The following is a 27251-nucleotide window of genomic DNA, read 5'->3' as shown; positions in this document are numbered from 1 at the left end:
AGAACGGTGGACCAGAGATCAGTCAGAGTAGCTGGTCAAGGTAGGCGGGCAAGTTCATCCTTAAGTTCCTCTCTCAAACTACGCTGGAAGATTGTATACTGTGCGGTCTCTGACCAACCAATCTCTGCTGCTATTCTTTTGAATTACGAAATATAGGAAAGCAAGTCACTATTTCCTTGGCGTATGTCAAGCAACTGCTCACTGGCCACTTGGATGGTCTCTTTTCGTTCAAAGGCTTCTTTGAATTGGGTAGTGAAACCGTTGTAGTCCTACAATAACGGACTTGCACTGGTGACCAAGGGAGTGGCCCAGGCAAGAGCATTGCCTGTAAGGTTTGATATCATAAACCCTATGCAAGCCTTATCAGTAAAGAAGGTCTGTGGTCTAAAGGGGAAGTGAATAATGCAGGCTTCCATAAATTCTTTGAATTTATGTGGTGAACCATCATATTTTCCTGAAGTGAGCGGCAGGGGGGTTAATTCGGTCTGGATTCTCTCCTGATTATCCACCCTTTGTCTGAGGGCAGCATTCTCTGCCTTGAGATTCTGGAGTTCCTGCGAAAGGCCTTGCACAGCCGTAAGGAGTTCCTGGACTTGTTCAGCTGATGCCATGTTAAAGGTTTTCTGGCGTTGCAATCTGTCAAAATCAGCAGCACCGATCCTTTCCAACCCCGACCCTCCTCACCTGATTCTTCGGAGGATGACTTCCTTCGGTGCCCCTTCTTCTTCTGTGCCTTTTTCTTTGTAAAGAGGAATGGTCTATCCCGTATTGAAGCCACTCTGTCTCCCTAGTGAAACAGGGATTCAGGTGACCTCCTTCCGAAAGGACCGGAGAGAGGAAAAAAGCGGGAGCTTAAAAAAAACCTCTCTTGGCACAGTTCCAGGCTGACGCGTATATATAGTAGGATGATGAATCTTGGCTGGACTGGTGTAGTAATTCCAGGAGGATTGCTTTCCAATAGAAGAAGGACTGGTTGAATAACAGGCAATAGAAGAATATTACTTTGTGAAAGAGAAGGAGTAAAAGATAAAAAAGGGAATAAAGAAAAGGGAGGCAATAGGAATTAAATACAGACAGAAACGGGAAGCCGGAGTTGGTGCTGCAAGCAATAGAAAAATAGTTCCAGCAGCGAGGAGCTGAACTGCAAAGGAGGCAGAAAGGACAGAGTGCCCCTGGAGTGGAGAGGAGAGGAAAAGGAAACGGGGCGAGAAATGACCCGTCCACTGGCTAAGCAGGAAGAGGTTCCTGTGTGGCAGAAGCGGGAAGAGATCCGCGAGGAGGAAACAGAAGAAGGAAGAGGGAGAGAACCCACAGGAATGAAACAGGACGAGACCCGAGGGTAGGTTGAGTGGGAACGGACCGCGAAAAGGAGCGGGAAGAGACCCAGAAAGGGAGCGGAAGAGAGAGCCGTGAGGCACACACAAGAGCGGGGAACCCGCAAAGAGAAAGGGAACAAGAGGAGGCAAATCCGGCAAAGCGTCAGCATCCGAATCGCAACCGAACGGTTGCAACACGCCGGATGGACGCAGGGGCGTGGTTAAAAAGCAGGAAGTTGAGGAGAGAGGAAAGAACTAGACCGAGCAATCAGAAACAGGGAGAAGCAATCAACGACGGACCAGCCGCCACCATTGCCATAAGCACCAGCAAGGGAAATGAGCAAGGCGCGTGACATAAAGTGGTAGCGATGGCTGAGCAGCCAGACTTATCTCAAGAGTAAAGTGAGCAGTATCAATAGTTACACAAAGGACAGCAATTACTATGATTCAAACAAACACTGACTCAAAGTTTCTGAGTAAAAGAATGTACATTTATTTACTCATCAGTTATTAAACATTTCACTATTATCAAGCAGTTGAAAAATCACACTCTTAATACACCACACGGCACCCAATAGATTCTGGACAAGTAAAGCTCAAAATGAAGTGTGAGAAAAATGGCACTCCAGTAATTTAAAAGGGAGCGAAAGACAAAGTTAGAAAGAAATTTGAGCCGCACCAACAAGTGAGTGAGCTAGGCAATCTAGAAAAAGGAACTACAGTGAGGAAATCAAATCAAGAGGCCAGGGCCAAAGTCAATGGACCAAAGTCTTTGCAGATGATCACAGTCAGGTTAGTTTGCGGTTAAGTCTTTGCCAAGAGTTCAGAACGAAGTTGGTCAGTCGAAAAGTTACTTTAAAGAATAGACAAGGACAAGCCCTCGGATTGGCGGAAGATTTCACATACTTTCACCACGGCTGGACGAAACGAACAACCGGGTTAGCACAGTATTAGCACAGTACCTTTAGAGTAGAAGAATGCTGTAGCTGAGGCAGACGCTCCTGGCAGGTCCTGCAGGCTCACGGTTCCTGAAGCGACTGTCATACTGGCAAGACAGAGGAAGACTGGAGGGTCCTGCACTGCCCGGGGAAGAAAGCAGAAGCAGGGCAAAACAACAAATAAAAGATGCGCTCCTTAAAACCCAAGCAGAGTCTGTTCCTCCTGGCTATCCGGTTCACTGTAGATGTGCACATCAAATTCGACCAGAGGAGGGAGGCCTGGCTTGCAGTTTGGTGAACAAGGTGATCCCACCAGCTCAAGGGGAGAAGATTCCTTGCAGATCTTCCTTGTCATCGAATTTTGAAGATTCGGACCCACAGCAGGCTTCACCGGGAGTTTCAGTCGTGGTATAGGTCCTCTTCTGACAACTTCTCTTCGGTTCTATCGATCCAGTGGCGACAATACCTTCTCAGTCCCAGAGACCTGCTTTTTATGCAGTTATCCCCCATTCACATAGCCTGGCTGTCAATCACACAGCAGGGTGGCTGTCCCGCCGGGACAGTCACCTTAGCCAATCTTACCAGAGTGCGACATGGGTCTCCAAGGAGACCCTGTTCAGGGAGTCTCAAACCCCTCCCTCACATCCTGTCACCCTCCGATATACAGGCACCTCAGGAGGGCTTCTGTGCAGAAGCCCGCGAAAGGTCGGCGAACAAAGGAACCAAACCTGGTTTGGTGTGCAGAGTAAGTCACGAGAAAGACTTTTACAAAAAGAAATTGCGAATAAAGCCAGCCGGAACCGTATAAAAGTAAATATGGTCCAGCGGATTTAAGTTCGAGGCTACCAAGATAGCCTAAAACAATACCAAGGCTATTTAAAATAACCTTGGTAGGAAAAATAGGGTAGTTACCACTGCCACCAGCCAAATCCTAATGAAAAGGGAACGAAACAATGTTCCATGAGAAACAGACAAAAAGGGATAACTAGTAACCCTTTCCAGTACTCTCTGTAAGATAGTTTGTACTGGGTCTGTGAGTTTAAAAATACTAATAAAGCCAATTGCAACTTTACATGTTCTGGGAGACAGTAGTCAGTCCCAGAAAATGGAGTCTGAGTTGGGAAGTCTGAAAAAGACCCTGTTTTACTGCACTGAAGGTGCTGTGTAACACACAGTAAAAAGATGATGCTATGGAGTAGGTGAGGCTCCACAATCTATGAACACAAGAAAATGTTAAACACACACAGCAAAACACATGTAACAGTGGGGAAAAAAGGCTCACACGCTTACCAGGTGAAAAAAAAATGCTAGAAATCCAGCAAAGCTGCTGAGGGACTCAGTAGGTAATGGAAATTAGCCACTTTGGAGAATTCTCCCTAATAAGACCTGAACAAGAAAGCCAGCCACTCCAGAAGCAAAGAGCCACATGATGCAGGGCAGAGCCCAGGATTAGCATTAAAAAAAGACAACTTTTTTCTTTTTTTTTTTAGAGGTAGCATGGGAGACCACAGGAGTAGCAAGGGAGACCTCAGGGGTCACATTTGCGACTCCCTGGTGACCCCTTAATGATGTCCCTGATGTAATGTCCAAGACAACGGAATGCAAACATCACACCAATTGCAGTGAAGACAGGATCAGGCAGAAGGTAGTTGGGCAAGGAACCAGCAATCATAAAAAGGCAGGGCACAGAGACAACTGGCATAAAAGAGACAAGCATACAAAGAGAAATGATTGTGAAATGGAGGTCAAGGACACTGGCACACAAAATGTTGAAGGGAACAGGCAAGAGGAAGTGTAGGCAGAGGTCAAAGGGACTGGACTGAATGGGGATCAATAAGCTGGGAACTGAAAGGAGTGCTCACATGCACTGAGCAGCTGTTAACAGGGAGCAAAATATCTGCTGGTATGTCGTGCATGGCACATGTCCCCATGGCAAACAACAACACCAAGCCAATGGCGCGTGACTGGTGTCTTGGATAAAAATGGCTCCCCCCAAATGGTCTGCAATGCTGTGCTGTGTGTGGAGTCGTCTTGGGACAGCACCTCCAGAAGGGGCTGAAGTGCCTGTGTGGGCAGACAGCCATGAAAAGCTGATTGAACGGGATGCCGCATGCCAGGCAAAACTCATGCAAAAACTGCAAGCAATAACCCAACAAACTCCCATTACCATGTGTTCTTGCACCCATGCAGCCAGGCCTGCTCACCTCAGGATAACTCAAAACTAAACACCCCACAGTGACATCCTCCCTCACAACAATCACCATGCAACCACTGCCCCCCTGATTACCATGCAAAAACAGCAAGCATAGATTAGCAAGCCTACCATCACCATTTGTCACCGACACCCAAGCAGTTGGACTCGATCACCTCAGTCCAAGGCAAAACATCAACCCATACAGTGCCACACTCCCTGACTCTAACCATAACACAACATGGGTCCCCCAATGTGGCATGGACTTACCTACACAAGATACCCACCTACCTTGCATCCACAGCATTCCACCCGAAACATCATTCTAAGCTTGCAAAGACATGCATTATGTGAAAGTAAAGAAACTGGTCAGCCATGACAACTCCCATGTGGAACTATTTAACTGTGATGGACCACCCAGTGTCAATGTCCAGAAGTACAAAGTGTGAGCAACCATCAACCTAACAACAGCAATACTCACTAACAGAGAAATCACTGGTAGTGAAGCAAACAGAAGTCAAGCACGACATGCACTCTTGAAACAGCTGTCAGTCAGACCTGTGATGCGGGCACAAGTGGGGCTATTTATTGTAGGTATACCAGCCATGCACACCCACTGTCTGGTGTCACGTGTGCCATTAGTTCTCCCATGGATGTAGGGGAGGAAAAGGACACCAAGGGAGGAGGTGAAGGTCTGAGGAGTGGAAGTATATGTGTGCTAGCTGATGTGAAGGCTGACAGAGGGCAAGAGGGAGACAGGGCACAGAGAGAGGAATGTGTATCTGCGGAGTGGAGAGAGAGAGAGAGAGAGAGAGAGAGAGAGAGAGAGAGGGATTCATAGTGCAAGGAGGAGACTGGCTGGTGGGGAAAAGAGGAGAGAGATGGTGGCTCTTACAGTGGGTGAGGGCAGAGAAAAGGTGGGGAAGAGAGAAAGGCAGAGACGGAAAAAACAGATAAAAGCAGCATGGTATGAAAGCCTGGAAAGCACATAGATGGAAAGTAGCACATGTTGGGGGTCAGGAAGGACAAAAGTGGGTGAATGAGAAGGCCAGACTGGGAAACAAAGCCCACCTGTGAAAGATCAATCAGCAGCTACACATCACAAAAACAACCTGCTCAACCCACCATGACACGCAAACCAGAAAGAGACCCAAGTCCGCAACATCCACTCTAATAAGTCCATATAACCACATCTCCAGACCCTGCACCAACCACCAACCACCCATGTTGGACACTACTGTAAATGGACATGACAACAATACCCAGCTGTTGACCCACACTCCATCAGACCACACACCCTGGTTGAGACTATGCCAGTAAGTGTGCGGGGACCATAGGGTGCACTGGCAACATGTACAGGGAATATATTTTTCGGAAAGGCACAGGAGACCCCACACTCCGGGTTAGGGTATTAATGTAACAATTAATCTCGGAAAGGAAATCCAGAGGATACAATTTAAAGACAGAGTATGAAAAGATTTTATTAAGCCTGATAAATGTTTTAATATGTGAGTTCAATCATGATTTAATCAACACTTGAAATAGTAATTTACATAGCAGGAAAATTAAGAACACATAAATTGAATACAATTCAAACTATTCAATCGTTTATCCATTCGTCCACATACGTCCATCATACAGCAATGCATTCATACCAAACAACAATGTATATAAAAAAAGATTATAAAAGTCATAACATACAATTCATCAATTCATCAAAAGAGAGTGTACTTTCAATATACATGACCACAATAGGTTATGTAAGTGGTCAACAGTTGGGATGGGTCCCAAAGATGTTCGAAGATGACCTCATCTCAAAGATTCTCAACACAAAGGATATGGGGATTAGAGAGGTAAAAAAAAGGAAGCATGGTGGTCCCCCATGTAGTGCAGTCACTGGATGAATCAGGAACACTGCAACAGCATGGGGCATTGTATGTCTCCAGCAATATTACCAAATCATGCATACTGCACATATGTCCACATATACCATCAACACATTGTTACCTGCACATATTATCCTGTTGCTCTCCAGACAACCATGGCAGTTAACACCACTGTGCATGGTTGCATCTCCAGTACTGCACTCATTACTCCCTTGTGAGGGCAACAGCACATATTTCAAGTTCTTAAAACAAAAATCAAAACAGACCACCTTGGACAGGGGTAAAAACATATGCCTCCATCCTGTACAGGGGTATGAACACACCTGAAAAATGTGGCCACGCCGATCAAGGGGACACAAATGAAATCAGACCACGCCAGTCATCTTGGACTGGGGTAAGAAAAATCCACTCTGGAGGGGCAGGGTGTGTGTTCACATCCACATGAGTGGACCACAAAAGAACCAACCAAAACAACATACAAATTCCCTCCATGGGCTCCTGGACATCACGGCAGAGGTGGTTAAGGAGGCGTGGGTTAGCTGGGCCCACCATTCTGTGGTGGATCTGCAAGTGGTTGTTGTGGTGGTGGGGGGCTCCAGTCCACGCAGTGCAAAGGCCTGGTTTTCATTGGCCAGGGTCAGCCGTGAAATGGATGCATGCACCAGCACCCCAAATGTGGTGACATTGATGTGCCTCTTCCCAAATGAACACAGAGTCTGTATGTGCACTCAATCATGATGCATCATGTTGCTGGGACAGTGTCTGTTTCAAGGCATTCATCCCCACCTGTTGCTGTGTCCTTGTGGCAGAGATTTCATCATGCAGTGAAGCCCTAAAGCTCTCCCTCTTATAGCGATTGTATCTACAACATGCCAACATCTCAGACCTCAGTGCCTCTTTATCTGCCCTAGCATCTGCATGCAGGGACTCCTGCAGGCACTTCAGATCAACCCGTCAGCCTGTTGGCCTCCACGCCAAGTTTATGGTAGCAGCTTGAGGACTGTATGCTTTGAAGCCGTTGCGCATCCCGATCCGCTTGTGTGGACATGTTCTCGACCCGGCGATCCATGCACTCTGCAACATAACTCAACGTACCCCTAACATTTGCTGCTCCCACACTGTCTCTCCAGCATGCACGTGTCTACCACGTGAGCAGGGCCCACAGAGGTTTGATGCAAGGGATCAGGAACATTGCTGCAGGGCCTCAGAAAATTGTGTGGTACCGTCCACTGCTCTGATATCTTCTGCACATGCTTTGCGCTGTTATACCCAATTGCACAGCATAGGATTCGTCTATAAAGTTACCCATCACTCCCGAGTCCAGCAACAGGGAAGCTGAGATATTCAGCTCTAAGAAGTCAACGTGTCCCACAAAGTGTATATGAGGAGCATATCTGGCCAGTCCTAACATCAGGGCTTTCTCACGACGCCCTAAGACCACTGTGCAGATGTGCTTCCTTGGACCTTGGGCTTAGTAGGACACTTGTGTATGAAGTGCCCACTCATACCACAATACAGGCATAGACCTTTATGCTTTTTCTCTTTTTCTTCTTTGGCGAGTCGGCCCAGCACAATCTCAATCTGCATGGGTTCTCCATCCCCAGTGGTTTTGTCTAAACTGGATTGTAGGTGTGCTTGGTCTAAACGAGCGATGGCTGATCTTCATTCCCACCGTCTTCTGTCAGTACGCCGCTCAGCTTGACGGTGGTCCAGACATAATGCCAGGTCCATCATTGCTGAGCATTCAGTGGGCTGGAGATCTACTTGGATTATTACGTCTTTCATGTTGTCTGTAAGTCCTCGGTAAAAGAGGACCATTCTTTTGTCTAGGCGCCGCTCAGCCTCTGCTACTAGGTGGTTAAATTGCGTGACATCATCAACCACGTCCCTGTCTATTCAATTTTTAAATGTTTATCACCCCCCCAGGTTTTGATCCTACTTTTTGCGATTCCTTTTTATATTCAGATGCCGATTTACAGCTTCTGCTTTCTCATCTTTTGATTGTTGGTGACTTTAACTTCAAACCTAATGAGCCGTCAGATACTAGGACTTTGAGATTTATTTCAGCTATGAATGAATTAGCCCTCTCTTAGTTGTTTTTTGGTCCCACCCACCAATTGGGCAATACTTTCGATCTAATTTTTGCTCACAAATATGATGTTACTGTTTTTACAGCATTTCCTGTTCTTTGGTCTGAAAATGTTACCATCCTGTGTTCTTGGGAACTGACTCCCATTAAGTCTGTGCACAAGTCAGGTGTGCTTCATGTCGGAACTGGTGTGCAGTGTCTCGTGACAACCACTCTGCTCAGTTGGAAACCTGCTGTGTTGAATCTGGGTATCTGGATCTGAATAGAATACTATTACGCAGGCCCTTACAGCAACTGCTGATCGTCTTGCTCCCCTTAAAACACCCAAACCAAGGGCTTGCCTGTCCACTCCATGGTTTACTGATGATCTTCACGCTATTTGTCTCCAAAGAAGGCAAGTGGAAAGCAAATGGCGTCTTGACTATGATCCTGCTGTTAAGTTGGCATTTCTTCTGTATATTATAAGGCTATATTTGAGGCTAAGCATGTCCACTTTTCACACTCTATTAACCAACCCAAACATTTTTTATATTGTTTGTTCTCTATTCAAATATCGAAAAGCTCTGAAGCATGGTCTCTAGACATGCGAATGAATGAAAATAGATACTGAGTTGAGCTGTATTGAAACTAAGAGACAGAGCATACCTCTACTCCCTTTTATTCTCAGGCACAGAGAACATTTCCAAGGCCAATGTTCAAAGGGCTAATTGAATGCCAGACTGCAAGAGTGATGATATATGAAAGGCTAATGAGGTGGGAAGCTATGAATATGACCAGCCCACCAGCACCTGGGTGCCAGCCTGCATGCTGCTAGTGTGTGTGGAATAGTGCAGAGGGGTGCAAGGGTGCCAACCAATTGTAGAGGGACACGTATTAGAGAGCCCTATGGTTTGTATAACCAATGGGACGTTGTGTATTTGATGACATTCATAGTGACTTGCACTAGAGGAGAGCTTAGTTGCCCCACCTGATATTAGAGACCCAATCACCTTGAACGTATACCTAGATGCTCCCACTAAGCCAATCACTTTCTCAAATAGGTTTTCGTAGTTTGCAGCATAGATTAACGTCAAGGATGATGAGTTTTAACTATAAATGTTGTGTTTTTTATTAAATTTGTTAAGTGAGAAGATCGAGCGGGTGTTCGTTGATGTTCGTAGTAATTCCCTGTATTAAGATATTGATATTAAAACAGACGTACTTTGCGCACTTCCTGAGTCAGTCTGTTTATTGATGTTTGAGTATATTCTGAATCTCCACCATCTCTAAGTATTGCAACCTTGTTTTAAAGAGCCTAGTGTTAGGTATACAGGTTCATAGTTGTGAAAACAAATAAAAACATATTTCTCTTTTTCTGGTATGAGTTGACATAGACATGCTGGTATTAGGAAACATCTCGTTATATGGCAAGCATGTGCAAGGGAGAGGGACCATCTTGCTGCAAAACAAACATTGTTATTTTTCAAGACGAGGCACACACCCATATTACAAATAGAAAAAATGTGCAGCAGATGTGTCAGTACCAGGTGCCATGTCACAGGGTAAATTCATAATGAGATTTGTGGTGAAAAGAACAGATAGTGAATGACCCACACACATTTGTGGGTTACAGGATTTTCAAAGTAATAACACATGAATATTCACTGGTCACTTTGGGACAGTTGGAATTAACTTAGTCAAGATCTATGATGAATCGCATGAACATAATTAAGGTGGGAACATGTCTAAAATGAAGAATTAAACTCAGAATAAATATCCTGCATAACAACTCAAGAAACGCAGCAAAACACTTCATGAATCTGATTATATACAGTAGGACTGGAGCATCTCAAATACAAATTCATGATCTACTTGAATACCTTATATTCTATGGATCTATCTACATGATTAGTGCGTGACGCGAAATTGCGAATTCGAAAATCGTGCAGTGATCACTTTCTCCTGCATCCCGTATCATCCTACCACCCGCCCTACTTACCTTTTTAGTGGCACACTTCTGTGTGTTCCGCCAACTCCCCTCTATCCCTGCAAAGTCAGCCCCCCCACTAACGTCGGTCAGAGCTGGCGCTGCATTCAGCTTTTTTTTATTTTCGGAATGAACGATAGTTGCTGCCAGTATTCGTCATGCATTGTCTACTTTTTCTTTGATGTGTGTGTTAAGGTCACATATAGTAGAACTATTTGCCTAACATGTCACATGTCACTTAACCACATGTCATTTGGGGCTTTGTAAAACATTTTTCACATTTATGGCTACATACAAAAATATGTTTAACAGTTTTTAAAAATGGCCACTTGGTAAAAGCCTAATGGAATAGTTTTTCCTGGTTCCATGTCACTTCTCCGACAGAAATTGCTTTGTGGTTTATTTTGGGGGGTCCCCCATAACCCCATGCCCTTCATTACTTCCATCCTTCCCCTTCATGACTGCTCCAGAAACCCACCTCCTTTTTACTCCCGACACACAAATACTTATATTTTATATGACATTTCAAAGAAATTACTTTGTGGTAAATTCCCTCAAAGTAATTACTGTCGGCGAAACAACGGGATACCGTTTCTCCCCTTTAAGGGGGAGGGTGGCATTATTCTCCTGCTTAACACTCGGTGACGTGATTACCTGGTGCTCCAGGAGAATGCTAATAGTTTCAGTGATATTCTTGCACTGCGTCACACTGCCTTGCACTAGGAGGTAGTTGAGCTCGAACCTCAACACTGGAGGTATCAAGTGGTGGGTATCTATTATAATGCTTAAGCCAGCCAAGATTTCACATCCGTTTTCAGTTCAAGCAACAACATAGATGGTTCAGATCATGTGGGCACTCAAATGCTATGATGAATTACTGTTGAATATATATTACTGCTAACCTTAAATCATTTTGTTTCCCAGGTGTCACTACAGTTCTCACAATGACAACGTTAATGATGGGAGCCAGAACATCCCTCCCCAATGCAAATTGCTTCATAAAGGCAATAGATGTTTACCTGGGCATTTGCTTCAGCTTCATCTTTGGGGCTTTACTGGAGTATGCTGTCGCTCACTTCTGCACTCTACAACGGTCAGATTTAAAGGAATCAAAACAGGTAAAATACAAAGTACACCAGTAACTGTTCACAAATATGTATCCATAGCTATTAACATATATCAAAAGGATAAAAAAGCATTCTAGATCTCATACAAAATTAAAATGTGTTCTAACGTCCCACACAGTGTTATTGGCTTGAGTTGAAGTTGAAGGTTCGTTACTAGGAGAAGAGGCATTTCTACTCATTGCAGCCTGCTCGCCAAAGCTGACATGCCAATATAACATTGGCATTTTGCTGTCTTGTCTCCCTCCCTCGTCGCACCTTAGGCACCACCAAATGTCTGACATGTCTTTCAGAACTGCTACCCATGAGTACAACTCCACACTGGCACTCGTAGGGAGCTCTGCACCGCTACATCCGCATCAATGATGCCATGAAACTGCAACTTTCAGCACAGCAGCAGAACAGGGATAGAAGCACGGAACAGCATAAGTGCCGTCCAGTGGTCTGGAGGAGAATAGTATCACTGAAGAACTGTGCATTCTTACAATCTTGAAGATGATCAATGAGCGTGCATTGCAGCAGTGGTTAATGCCCACCCCTGATTTATTGTCCAAAATAAGAGCTACAAAATGTCAATGCTTTACTGTGTTATATTTATAAAATGACTCTTGTGTTTAGCACAAGCGGTTCCTTGCCTATGTGGAAACAATATATTACACCTTCCATTAACAACCAACGACATGTGGATATTCATTGTCAGCATATATGTATAGAACTGTAGATGGGCAACTAGCAACTACAGGGAAATATTCCAGAGAGTCACATCTGATAGACAACAACAGCAAAGCAGTCTATGGTGTGAAACTGAACCATGAGGTGGAATATTTTCCATTGATTGATAGTGACCCAAGTAGAATGTTATATATGGGTGTCTATCAGTTTCCTCCATGTTTTGTAATACATTTTGGTTCTTTTACTCACACAGCTTGCTCATTTCCTGTTTCCAGCCTGCATGTCTGGAGGCAGGCTGTGAGCTGCTGTTAGCAGCAGTGGCGTCGCCAGGAATCAAATTTAGGAGGGGCACAGAGGGGGACAAAGAAAAAAGGAGGGGGGGCACAGACAAATATAAGGGGAGAACATGGTCACTGCTCGTCTTAGGCATGGGGGCACAAGGGAGGCACATGGTTTCACAGGGGGGGCGGCCCCCCCAGGCCACCCCTCCTAGCGACGCCCTTGGTTAGCAGTCGTTGGAAACGGCATAATGAGAGAAATGATGGGCGTTTATTTTACTGGACAGCACAGAAGATAGGGCTGTAGGTGTGTGACATCACCGCAGTGACATTTGACATTCATATTTCAGTGGGGTGACATCATAGTGGGAAGTTGTGGATTTCTGAATGGTGCAGATTTGCTAAATGAGTTTGATGGAAACCATATATATATTTAAACAAAGAACCTAAAAGTGAAAAATAGCGTTTAAGACTGTAGGGAAAATAGGGAAAATAGGGGAGTAGATAAAGAAGACAAGAGAAAGGAATACAGCAAAGAACCCTTGTATAAAATGCATTGTCTGTCGGTCTTCACAGAAATAATTATAATATGATCCTTAAGGCAATAGGAAGCCATCAGATTGGTATTTTTTCATATACCTTAAAATGATTCTTTTATTAAGCACATCATCCACTTTTTTGTAACAAAGTTAGTGTTGAAAAGGTGTTCAACCCATCACAGTGGTATTGTTTTGATATATAATGAAACGTGTAATGAAACTTGATCCCTTTCCTGATGCTTCTAATCCGCAAAGTACAGATCATGTTGAGAGCTAAATCTGAGTGAGTGTGGAAAGATAATGGACAGATCTGTCCCCTAACCACTCTCTGGTCATAGGTCTTTGCCTGAACAAATCTGATTTCATGATGTTGTTTCTTCTGAAGAAAACAGGAGTTTAATCTCTTAATGTAAGAATATTAAAAAGCATCCCTTTTTTAAAATAACATGTACTCCCATTGAAGAAGCAATTACCCAAAATAGAAATCTTTAATTGCTTTTACCATATTTTGTGGTTGGAGACAATAAAGTTTGGCTGGCCTTATCAAGTATCCAGATATTCAAACATTTATAAAGATTGATTTTTAATGGTGATACTTTAAATATATATTAGATGCCAAATAAAATATGATATTAAACTAAAGCTATCTATTACCGAGTGTCTGGGGGAGTTATAGTTAAGTTGCTCAACCCATAGGAAAAGCACGTTTTTCGGTGGCTTGTAACATTGGTGCTGTTTGAAGACTCCACACGAAACTTTGCAAAGTATACAGCCAAAATTGAATTCTTTTGCATGCAATTTTGTCAAGGGGGTGAGGGGTAGTTGTAAGGTGGAGTGCCAAAACATTTGAAAAATCTGGATAGACATTAATGTTAAACAATGTTGCTCGCACTGAGAGCGCCAAATCGCTGGACGGGTTTTTACCAAATTTATATGAGGAGCGGAGGTCTGGTCACAAAAGCGTGATTTTGCAAATTTGGTGTTAAGTAGATTTTTTTGAAATGGCAAAAAAGTAGGGCAAAAAAATTAGTTATGGATCCATGTCAGTGCCGCAGACCTATTTCTTGATTTGGTGTTCATGATGCATCTGGGCCAATCAGGGAGCAACGTGACATTCTCGGACATCATATGTGGGCGCTAATATGTTGATTAAAAGTGTGAGGTGCATCAAAACATTTCGATGCAGACGCCATATTGGATCCATGAATGAAACCCTTTGTCCACAGACATCGTGGCACAAAATGCCTCTGGATAATACACTTGGAGTTATTTTGAGTATCAAAGAGGTTCTGGGGAATGTGGGGGAAAGAAGAAAAACTGCAGTGGGTTTGTCGCCGAGTTTGCAGTCATTCTTGCTGACCATAGCCCATACAGACATCACCATGTGTCCATGGACATCTTTCGGAGAGCATGGTGTTATGTGATATGGAAATGGCTAGATTGTATGTGACATGGTTTAACCATATTTTTGTCGTCCATGTCGCCAACAATGTGGACACAGGCTATGGCCACAGTAATTTTGTAATGGATGTGAACATTGTGAAACCAATAATCTGCATGGTGGGCATGGATAAATCAATATGTTTACTTTGGGTTCAATGGGACCAACAAGGTGGCTGCCGACTGTAATGTATGTGAACATTGTGAAACCAACAATGTGGCTGCTCTCCATGGCTAAAAGAGTGTGCTTAGTTGGACATGGTAAGAAGGGTATAATCTTTGTTTCTTTGCCTGTAAAGAAACGAAAATATTTGAGGTTTAACACATACATTTGAGGTTTAACACATACATTTACTTTTTCTGACCCTCATACATAGTGCTTTGTATGTACAATGTTTTGTACAAGATGTGTGCGTGATACGCTGTTGTATTAACATGTTGTAATCATTGGGAAAAAAAATCCAAGGTTGATTGAAAAAAACATTTTATACATTTACTATGAATGAAATATACATTGTCTTCAAGTTTTCTTCATTTCTTTTTAGACTGGTATATTTCAGAAAGGAAGACATATTGTGTATGTGTAGAAAGTAGTATAGTGGTAGTATGGGTGTATTAGGTAATTAAACAAGCGAGAGTGTGTTCTAATGGTAATGCAATTAAGGACTATTCTTTTTGTGTTTTTGCATATGTTTAAATTAGTTAGATGCCGATTGCCGTATTCTAACTGTATTGTAAAAGTAGCATAGTGATGGTATGGATTTTTTAAGTAATTACTAACATGATGTCATGTTTTAAGTGTATTGTAATTAAGGAATATTAATATAGTGTGTTTATTTATGTTTAAAGTAATACGATTCCCATTGGCATATTCTAACTGCACAGTATTTTAATTGTGAATGTAAAGAGTTATTTTATGACTACATTTGGGTTCAAGGAATATCAAGTAGGCATTTGTTAGATTTTCTGGTAACATACGTTTTTGAGTAACAGAAGTGTTGTTACATTCAAATCAATAACCTCTTTTTTCACATATGAATACAGTTGCTTTAAGGGGTTTTGGGAACAGTGTGGTATATTATGCCTACTATTGTGAAGGTGCTCTTGCCAAGAGATACTTGGTTGTGTGTAATTTGAGTGAGTTTACAGTTATCTTTAGTGCCTTCTGCTTTGTATCTTGTATTTGCATGTTGGATAGATTGTAAGAATTGCAAAATGAGCATAATATGGCATGATTTGCATTTTGGAGAAGCTGTTGAAATGGAAATGAATTACAATTTGGTATAGATGCATACACAAAACGTTCATTAAGGATGTGCTCTTGTAAAACATGATTGAAGAGACTGCATGTATGTTTCCACGTGTATGCAAATTGTAAGATTTGATGTATAGGGATGTGTTTTGTCTTTAGTACTTGTAGGTAGTACATTAGGAATTTGTGTTGATCCTCCTGTGGGTTTTTGGTGAATGTAACCATTCCTGCACAGTAGTCAAATGTGTGTCTTATTCATGAGACACTGTAGATACTGTCAACGTTGTTAGTGGCATTTCTGTGTAGGATGAGCATTTGTAAACACAGCCGGTCTGAGACTTTTAAGTAAATATTGTCCACACTTGGTGAGACTTGGAATAGAAGAGTGATTACTTTTTTAAAATGTTTTATTGGTTACAATCATACAGTTACAAAACACACATATCAACTAAACAAACCTTTAACATTCACTTAATCAAATTAAATTTCCCTCATAAAATCTCACCTCCTCCAAATAATCTATCCTCATCGACCTTCAAGGATCTTCATGTATTAACAAAACTGTTGCCAACATTTTCATAACAGCAATGATCAAACTAGTCTGATCGCCAAACAGCACCCATTCCCACCATTCACTTTTAGTCAAGGGTTTCCCCAGATGACTAAATTCCTCTAAAAAGAAGGATCTATTCTCAGATAGGGCTTCACAATGCATTATTAGATGCTCCGGGGTCTCAATCGAAAGAGACAATCTGCAGTATCGACAAGCTGCAGTATCCACACCAGGCATTTTCCTTCTGCATTGTACTTCTCTTGTCTTTAAAATGTTTAGGCGACATTTAAGCAGGATGTCCTGGTATTTTGGCGAGGGAAATTTCTTCAAATACATTTGCAATACATTCACCAACCTCGTATCCACCCGCAAACATTTTCTCGATTTCATGTCATTACATTGCTCCACCGTAGAGGTCCAGTCACTGATCAGCAGTTTCTTCTTAACTGCCATAGGATTGTGCAGAGGAGTCTTTATCTGTACCACCTTATCCTGCAGGAAGGATTCCATTTTCAATCTCCACCTTTCTAATGGCCCCTTTACCGGGCTGCTGTCCAAAGCCAAAATCTAGAAGGGCTTCATGTCCTCTGACAGGCCACATTTCCTGTATGAGGACACGATATTCCAAGCCACCATTGATTTCAATGATTGTAACCTTAATTCCAACCTTATTACACATGCGGGCAGACTATCAGGGAGATTTAAGACCTTACGCCAAAAGTGGCCCTCCATTTTCTTCCAGCAATCACAAGATAGGTGGAATACCGCCTTCCCCATACGTGAGGATCTGTTCCACCTTTTGCTTGTAAAAGGTTGTTATAGGTATGAAGGTGAATTTCCCATATCGACACTGAAACACTCTACCCTGGTTTACCAGAGGGATCATTCTCGACCAAAAATAGGCCAATTGGGCCGAGTCATTTTGATTCTTACTTAATGTAACTCCCAGGTACACTATTGATTCCACCCTCTCTAGAGTGCAGCCTCCCACTTTCCAAGCAAAAGTTGCCCTTCTTACTTTTCCCACCTTTTCAAATGCAAGAATTTTTGATTTTTTTGCATTGATTTTCATGTCATTCTTATCTAGGTAGGCTTCGACGGCCATCAGTCAGCGCTGAAGCCCAATCAGGATGCGATCCAGAAAAACTAGATCATCAGCAAATAAAATCCAAGGAACCACACTTCCATTGATTTTAGGCTGGAAAGCTTGCACCGCGACCTGAAAGGACGCTAGATCTGCCAAGTACAAACAAAAAAGCAACAGGGCCAGGGCACATCCCTGCTTTAGCCCCCTAAATGTAAGGATTTTGTGAGTTAATGTTCCCTTCCCAGACAACCTGATCCATACAGAGGTACCCGTGTATAGGGCCTCAATGGAATCCACTAAATCACCTGGAGATCCCCAAGCTCTGAGTTTAGCCCAATGGGCCCACTGATGACCGGGTCAAAGGCCTGTTCAAGGTCCATAAATGCCAAGAGCAGGTTAGATCCCGCCTCTAGTCTTTCTTCCTTTAACAAGTAGATTATAAAGAGATTAAGGGCTGTGCCCACTCCCCTTACAAACCCTGTTTGTCTTTGGTCAAGGATCCCCACCTTCATCACCCACATTCTCAGGTCCCGCAACAGTACTGTGGCAAATAACTTACCAATAGAATCCAAAAGTGCGATAGGGTGGTAGTTTCTAGTATCTGCCCTATCGCCCTTTATTAAGATTGACACAATCAGTGCCTCTCTCCATGATGGGAGATCGCCTTATTTTTTATAATAAGCTCGAACATGATCACAATGGTATTGCACCAAATATCTTTATTTTTTTTTCAATTCTTGATTTGATATGCCATCGGGTCCGGCTGTCCTCGAGGCACTCAAGTTACCAATCATTAAACTTGCATCATGTTCATCAAATAAGAAAGTCCACCTGGGCACATTCCCTATATTGTTCTCACTCAGATCTCCTCTAGGGTCGGCATATAGAGTTTGGCAATGTTTAGTCAAATCACACTCTGCTACCATGGCTAACATATTAGCCTCCCTAAATACTCCACCATTATTAATCAACTCCCAGCTGCTTTTTGAATTTTCTCACACATTGCATGCAAGGTGCGCTCGGCACCCTTTTGGGCCCTCAAGGTTCTAGAGCTCCTACACCAATTTTAATACACTTGCCGGAGTTTCCTGATCCTTTCCGATTGATCGGGTTTAGCATCCCCTCTGATCAATTTAACAGCCTTTCTCAGGCCTTTTCGTCTCTTTACTAGTTCCAAATCATAAACATGCTGTTGTGACCATTGGGACTTTTGACCCCTACTCATCGGTCTGGAAAATTCTTTTAGGAGGCCCATATAATTGATGTTAGTGGGGTCATTCCTTAGCTGAACCCTCAGTCCTTCATCAATCCTTTTTACCTCTCGTGCTTTTAAGCATAGGCGGATACCACAATTCCCCAAGGCCACATGATTCATCTTCTCTAGCTTCACCATCCTCCCTTCTCATCTAAGACAGATGTCTAACAAATTGTGGTTACTCACCTTCTGAGGTCTAATAACAAATCTCACCATTGTTTCCATCAAATTTTCTGAGACGAAACAATAATCAATGCATGACACCCTACTTCCACTTCGCCACATTGGGTGTCCCGGAATGTCACCTTCAGATTGCCCATTGACCATATGCATCTGCCCAGTCTTCATACTCATCATCCATTCCCTCACCCTTTAATTCTACTGACTTTTAAATCCTCTGCAACCAAGATCTTCACCTCTCCCACATCACCTTTGTGATTGAATTCATAAAATGGGTCTTTTCCCTCATATGCACTCGCCAGTATATATTTATCACTACTAGCGGAAATTCCTTCACTTCTTGAGCCTGTTTCAGAAACACATGCGTGAACATAGGGGTTAGGGCATTCAGACTTGACAACCAACCAATCCCTGGTCATTTTTTTAGGAAAGTCTAAAGACCAGAAAAGGGGCATCCCAACAGCCCCTTAGGTGTCTTGGAATTAGAAGGGCTAAATAACCATCCCACTGCGGAGAGGATCTTAGCCAAGTCTCCTGAAATAGTAGGATGTCGAACTCATATAAATCACACAGGTTTTCACAAAACAAAGCTTAAAATCACCTACTGTTCCAGCTGCCAATCCTCAAACATCGCTGTTCTTCACCCCTTGGAATCTAATGCCTCTTGGTACCCCCCAACCAATACCATGAGTTTTCCCTCTCAAGCTCTGAGGTAGCCAAGGGATTCACCACTTCCCTAGCCAGTTCCTGATTGCCAATTGTGAACTTCAGTGAGTTGAGCTCTTTGCCAAATCCCCTTTGTTCTTCCCTACTTTCCTGATTCTTAACCGTGTGTTGCACTCCATCATTCCTCAATTGGGTTTTAACAATCCTTTTTCCAATGGTAGCCCCCTTCCTGGTATTAGCCTCAATACGGTTGGCTGGCCACCGGGCCTGATAGTCTAACAAATCGTACCCAAACAATAAGAATTTCTTTTGCAATGACAGTAATAGCATCTTCTTTGACTGGGAAAAGAGATGCAAAAGTAACCAGTCAGTTTTTTTCTCCTCCACAAATCCCACAATCTTAATATCATTGGAAGAACATTTCAGATCCAAAATTACGCAATTTAACAATCGCATAACATTGCCTCTATTTAACATCAGCGTACCAGAGTCCTTCTTTGTCCTTTCCAAGGAGACTATTAACCTCTGCTCTTTTAAGCTCTTCGGGTGTGCCTCCCGATCCCTAGCCCACCTCTCCTCTACTCCCCTACCCTTGTCCTGCAGTCATGGTGTTGATTTTTGACACATAGAGAGTGTCATGCCATGCACTTCTACTTTGTCTGTGCAGCTGATATGGACTGTGGGTTGCTTTTCTTTTTTCAGCATTGATTCATTGAATTGATTTACAGTTGGCAGGGTTGGCATTAAGCACATGCATTTCTGATTTTGTTGAGTTAATTGTTCAGTTACATCTGGGGCAGATGTGTTTTGTCCATATAGCTAATGTATTAGCCTACTTTTCAATGACTTTGCATCCTCAGTAGGCAAACCAGTTCCAATGTTTTTCAAAACGTGAGCACATGTTCGATCTGTAGTGTGGCACATGCTCTTTGTGAAAATTGTCTGTAGCGAAAATGATGCCATAGATTGACATTGCCAATGCTGCTGAGTGTATTGCGGCATTCATTGTGGCCAAATAGTTTGAATTTTGCTTGCCTTTTCACTGATGTTAACTGTAGAATGTCGAAAAAAAAATAACGTGCTTTCCCCCAAAGAGTTATTCATATCCAGTTTTTAATACTTCCTGGATTCTTAAATGAATTCAAACAAACATTAGGCAAACCATGCTTGCTTCATCTACTAGGAGAACTTTAATTTGTCATATAATTCTGCATACTTCAGTTGCAGCTTCTGCTGGCAATTTGTAATACACTCATTTGTTTTGGTCTTATACTGGGAGGAGGAGTAGTCTATGTTGTAAGCAGCTAGACCTGTGTGGACCGTTTACAAAAGCTGAAAAGGTGTTATTTGTTTTGTCTTCTACACACTTTAAAACTGTTTTAATGAAAAGGTTTTGCCCCACAACCTTCTTCACCAATGCATACACAAGCAGATCTGTGATATTAACTTCCTGTTTTAGTACATGTTCAATTTCTTCAGTGACTTCTAGGTAAATGGTGAGATGTTCATCATATAACTGCAATCTGAGCTCTGACAAATCTTCTTCAGATTGTTTGGTGTTTTCTTCCTCATTCATTGCTATTTCTACTTCATTTTGAATGAGTGGTTGTCCAAGTGGTGTTTGGCTTCCTGTAAGAGATGGTTGACTCTCTTCAGAGTGACTTTATGTAACATTGTTTCTATTCCTTCTTCCTGTTGGCATTCATTGTCTAAAACATCTTCGTATTGTTGAACATTTTCATTTGTTGTACTGCTTTCATTTGCTTTCAATGCATTTTCAAATGTGTCATTGCCATCTAACAATTCTTCCTCTTTCCTCCAATGTTTGAATAGTTGCAGCAGGGCCATATAATACAGTTCTTTATGCTATGTAGATTTAAACTATAACTTTACATGGTTCATTAGACAGTGTTCTGACAGTTTTACTAAGCTTCCTTCACAATTTAATAGTGAGTATTTGCCAGATGTCTCATTTATTTGTGTAGGTATAATTTTGGGCTATTTCATAGAGGCCCATGTTTTCCAAAGCAGTAGTTCTATTTGGATAGAATGTGTCATTCAGATTCTTTTTTCAAATGTCTTGGCTGTTTGGGTTGTCTGTTTAATTCTTGGTAGGATTGAAGTACTCTATTTCACGATGAAGCTGAACCAAGATTGAGCCCAAGAATGTTCTAAGATTTCCTGTACAATGCTCTACCTGTTAAACGATCTGCAGTTTTGTAGGACCCCCGTTCTCTATGTGACAGTATTTTGATTCAAAGCAGTACATGTTTTGTGAAAGGGTTTTGTCAAATGATATGCCATCCCAAAGGTCTTTTAGCTCAGTTGTCTCAGCTTTGGTTAGATATGCTGTGACTATCTTGCAACAGCAGTTGAATTGTCTGTTATATTTTGAATGTCTATAGTAGCCTCCCACAATGATAGGATTGTAATCATTGATGTACTTGGATGTTTCATCTCTTTTAATGTTGGCACACTGTGCCAAACTGAAGACATGACACAATTTACTTGACATTTGGTACAAACTTGTCTAGGGAATCCAAAGCGACATTTGGTGAAGTATTTCCCTTTCTTTTTGTATCAACGTAAGCAGTATTTGCCACACTTATGTCATTGGAAACGTAAGATGTGTGGCCATAGGTCAAAGGATGTCACAGGTAATATAGTTTTCAATACATTTTAAAACAGTGCCATCACTGTCATGGCCAGATTTGGGAGCATTTTTAATCCACGAAAGCATGTGGATGTGTGGTGCTCCTCTGGATTGATATTCTTTCCTCCAAAACAAGTGTTCTACTCCTCCATGTGTAGGACAGTTTCTATTACAGATGAAGTGTAAAATTGCATTGAAACAATGGTGAAAGTATCTTGAGACATTGACAGGATCAAATGAGTTCTCCTGTATGTTTTATTTCTATTTCTTCTTTATTTTTTTCCATTTCAGCATGTAGAAAGTCATGAAGGTCATCCCATGCATATTCTGCACAACTTAAAGTAACAAACCATTGAGGGGGCCTAGGTCCCTTAACATACAACGTACATCAGCATGATGTCGGACCCAGTATTCCTTTGTACCATGCATATTTGCCAAGAGAATTGTAATACTTGACTGCAACACTTCATCTTTGTCTTTTATCTTTTGAAGAGTTGAGCAGCTCAAATGTTTAGAAAAAGGGTTCCTATTTTTAGTGTGTGTTCAACTCTGTAACATAGAGTTTCTAGTTCACTTTCAAACATTTGCTGTTCAGAATACATTCATAGAAAAGAATATTCTGATGCACTGCTCTGTATGGGTCTTTCATCTGGTAAAGAATGTCCATAATGACAGGATCAACACATTCCAATTGACCAGTCTGTGGTGCATTTACATATATTTGTGTTGTTTCTTTTAAGTTTTCTTCTATGTTTATAACTTTGTAGTATTAATGGTTTTGCTTAAGATACTCTAGGTCTTCTTGAACGCGTTTTAAGTCAACTAGTTGTTGCCAATTTATTTTTCTTTTGTTGGCACACCATTAACTAGTACAATCAATGATTGTTGTACTAGTTGTCCTACTCCTAGTGTTTCTACATTTTAATTAAGGTCTAATAGTAAGTATACTACTTTGTCACAATTGCCTTTGGGTAATTATCAATGGAGGCATTTTGGCAGTTCTGGGTTAGAGATGTATTATTGTTTGGAATGGATGTACTGTTTGAGTTATGATACTCTCATATAGATTACATTTTAGAGAGCGTTTGGAAATAGAAATATTTTCAAGTTATCATTCATAGCATGTAATGGCATTTTGGCCATTATCAAACTTAGAATTGCAGTATGTGCAAATTATTAAGGGATCGGTTATATTGTATTTACATTCTGCTGTTAGATAAAAAGTGAATTGAAACCATTGTGATTCCTCATTGTCTTCTATTTTGTCACCATATCTACTATTTTTTGTACAACTTTGTCTGCAATTTCAGCCAACGTGTTTTCAAACTTTACAATTTATTTGTTGCATGTGTTTGTAAGGAGGTTAGTGTTAGAAAGTTGTTGGTTTATGTTTTGTAAGTTAACTGCTTTTTCCAAAATACTTACTTTATATGTCTTCTATTTGTCTCAGGAGTTCTCCGACTGTTCCATTTAGGAGATTGCATTTCTGTTTTTGTTGTTCTAGAGCAGGAACCTTTACATTGTACAATCTATGCACAAGGTTTCACATTGTAGAATGATTTATTGCTAACATTTTAATATAAAGGAATATGCCTTTACAAGTAGTTCCTTAAATGCAGGCTAATGAATGTTCCTGTAGTCCAGTGTGTATGTGCACTGTGCAGGAGTCCATCATTTGGAAAATTTGGATTCTACTTTTGTCTTTTATTTTAACATAGTGATTGAGGAATTGTCATAAACATTTGAACGACTGTTGGCGCACATTTCATATCGAGCGGTATGTTCATTTCTACTCTGGATGACTTGTGTGGATATAATGAACATTTGGCTGAAAGACTGCTGAGGGAAGATTTTTTTCAATAAACTTTTCTTTTTCCATAATGGTTTCATAGCCTCTTCCATAAGTGTCTATGGAATTTGGGATTGTTTGCTGTTCTGTATATGCTTCTTCATTGAAATATGGTTCTGTGCTACTAGTGTGAAACCATTCACTTGCACAGAAGTTGGAAAGGTCAGCTATGTTTCCATTGTGCATATTTAGAGGGTACCTTATTAAAGAAAATTGTGTTAGTGGTTTCATTCTGTTTCAAACTAATATAAAGATTTTCTTTTTAGTTTGAATGTGCTGTCAATTAGAGCTTCAAGTGTAATTTTTATCAGGTAATTTTTAAGTGAGGAACATTACTTTTCCAGATGTTTTTATGATATTGCTATGTATTCTGCGTTGGCACATTTTTTGTAAAATTGATTTTTTTAAATGTTGTACTATGGCTACATTGACAATGCTAGATATAATTTGAGATTCACTTTGAGTTGTAATTTCTTTACCACATATTTGCTTACTTTTCTTTTTTTAAGCAGGAGCAATAGTTGTGTTAGTGGTAACTGTTGTTCTTTGCAAAAGCACAGTTACTTGTTCTCTTGTTTATATGCTTTCCATACAATATTTTAGTGGACGGTCAGTATATGGCTTTCCTATCTTTTTATCTGCTCAATCTTTTCTTTGTTTTCTAGGTTTAGAAGGCATTGTTTTCTAGTTTGTTAGAAAAATAAAAGTGTGTACGTTAATGTTGTAGAAGGGTTCTATGGGTATTATTGTGCAGGGATGATGAAGAGATGTGTATGGATAATAGTGTGGATTCACATTGGTTACTGGAATGTGGAAGAGCGGCTTTGGAGTGATAATATAGAGTATAATTGTGTAGTAGGATGTGGAACAACAATGTAAGGATAATGGGATCTATGGAGTGAAATCCGTGTAGAAGTTGTAAACATTTGGTGTAGTGGTATGAGGAAAAGGGATGTGATAATAATGCAAGATAATGGGATTTTAGTGATGGCATGAGGAAGGTGGAAATGGAGGAAGGAATGCATTGGTGTTAGTTAAGTTACATAAATGTGAGTGTTGTAAATGTAAACATATAGGTACATGTTGGGTACTGGCATGAGGAAGAGAGGTGTTGGAGTAATAATATAGATTAGAGTTGCATCGTAGGATGTGAAACAGGAATGTATGGATACTGCCAGGTATGGTGTAAAACATTTGTAGAGAAAGAGTTTGTTGATCTTTGGTGTATCGGTACGAGGAAGAGGGTTTTGAGGATAATGCAAAATAATGTGTTTTCAGTCATGGTATGAGGAAGTGTAACTGGAGCAAGGTATGCATTTGTGTTACTTAAGTCACATGAGGGAGAGTTTTGGAAGTGTCAACCTATAGGTAGATATTGGTACTGGGATGAGGAATAGGGGTGTTGGAGTAATAATATAGATTATAGTTTGGTACTTTGACATGGAAGAGGAATGGGTAGATAATAATAATAATTTTGCATTTATATAGCGCTACGAACTCTCAGGTATCTGAGCGCTGCTTATTATTACCCACGGTGTGTGGTTCTCATTTATCGACCTCGGAAGGATGAAAGGCTGAGTTTGGCCCTGCCGGGATTTGAACCTACGTTAGCATGCTCTACACGGATGTCAAAGTGAGCGCTCTACTCGCTGTGCCACTTGACTGGCTGTGGGTAATGGGAGGTATGGAGTAAAACATTTGTAGAGGAAGAGGTTGTGGATACATGGTGTAGTGCTATGAGGAGGAGAGATGTGAGGATAATGCAAAATAATGTGATTTGAGTAAAGTTATGAGGAAGGGGGAAATGTGTAAGGAATGCATTGGTATTAGTTAAGTCACATGTGGGAGAGTGTTGTAAATATAAATGTCTAGGTAGGAGGAACAGGGTTGTTGAAAAATAATATAGATTAGAATTGCGCAGTAGGATGTGGAAGAGGAATGCATAGATAAGGGGAGGTATGGTGTGAAACATTTATAGAGGAAGAGTTTGTAGATGCCTCGTGTAGTGGTATGATGTAGAGGGATGTGGAGATAATGGAAAATAATGTGGTTTGAGTAATGGTATGAGGAAGCAGAAATATAGCAATTCATGTATTGTTGTTAGTGAAGTAGTGAAGTTACATGAGAAACAGTGGTGTAGGGATGAAGAAGTAGAATAATGTTGGGTACTGGGATGAGGAAGAAGGTTGTTGTGGAAGTAACATGAGACAGATATATATATTACAGGGTCTGCGGTAGTGGCCCTGTAGTTGTGGTTAAGTTGCTCAACCTATAGGAAGAGAACTTTTTGTGCAGCTTATACCTTCGTCCACCCTCCTGGACGAATCCTCACAAAAAATGTGTAGTTGTTTCCCATAGATGAAATGGCAAAAAAAAAATGTACTCATGCCTACAGCCCAAATGGCTGGATGAGTTGACACCAAATTTGCGGCAGGAGCAGTTGCTTGGTCTGGAAAGCGTGCTTTTGTAAATTTGGAGTAAATCTGTCCAGTTGATTATTTTTTTAAAAAGCCAAAAAGTAGGTCCCAAAAAATTGGTGCTATCTGGGCTCGGTCTGCGGACCCACTTCCATATTCGGTCTGCAGAAAGGGCCTTAGATTGGTACACAAGGGTTTATTGAAACACTTGTGTTAGGCGCGTTATAAATGCCATATCATTCATATCAGGTGGCAGCTTGATGTCCGCGGACATTGGATGCACCCGCTGATTGGATGGTGAAAAGCATGAGGTGCGTCAGATTTTTTGAAACGCAGACAGCTGATGTTGTCCGAGAACACCGGTGGGAAAACATATTAAAAAACACAACATTACCCTTGTCAAACTAATAAAACATTCTCTGGGGAGATGAGGGGTGATGAGGATGTATTGGGATATGGCCTTAAAAAGATCAAAAAATTGGTGTTTTTTCAACTCTGACATCCACAAACAGTCTAGATGCCCGGGGAAGTCCTGGGATATTTGTGAACATCTGCGGTGTTCACCAACATCTACGCCTATTTCTGCATTACAGGGTTGGTGAAAAGCAATTTCTGGAGGGCTTATAACCTTGGCGCCACTCAATGAAACTGCATTTCATTCTAGATCTGACCTGACTCTGAATGACTCTGAATGTTTCTACAAGGTGGGGTGCAGTTTTGCCCAAAGGGAACAAAATTAGAGAGGGGTCCCAAAATATTGTAAAGGCTTATAAACGTGGTGCCATTTGACATATCTGCACAAAGGTTTGCAAAATTATTTTAGACCTAGATATAAATGTTTTTCTCAAGGTTTGGTGGGATTTTGTCAAGAGGGGGTAGAATTACAGAGGGGCCTCAGCA

At 41.5% G+C, this 27251-nt stretch overlaps 1 protein-coding gene across 2 annotated transcripts in view; it reads left to right on the top strand.

Annotated features, from left to right (window-relative positions):
* Positions 1-27251, top strand: part of LOC138472975 (gamma-aminobutyric acid receptor subunit pi-like) — a 1132082-nt gene that overhangs the window by 975512 nt on the left and 129319 nt on the right. For both annotated transcript variants that reach the window (XM_069611405.1, XM_069611406.1), the window contains one exon: positions 11311-11504. In XM_069611405.1, coding sequence (XP_069467506.1) covers positions 11311-11504 — 194 coding nt within the window. The remainder of the gene's footprint in view (positions 1-11310; positions 11505-27251) is intronic.

The sequence above is a fragment of the Ambystoma mexicanum genome, chromosome 8 (assembly GCF_040938575.1).
Source record: "Ambystoma mexicanum isolate Mex_15411 chromosome 8, UKY_AmexF1_1, whole genome shotgun sequence".
Lineage (NCBI taxonomy): Eukaryota > Metazoa > Chordata > Amphibia > Caudata > Ambystomatidae > Ambystoma > Ambystoma mexicanum.
Note: the sequence above shows the minus strand (reverse complement) of the source record. Positions and strands in the feature narration are given on the sequence as shown.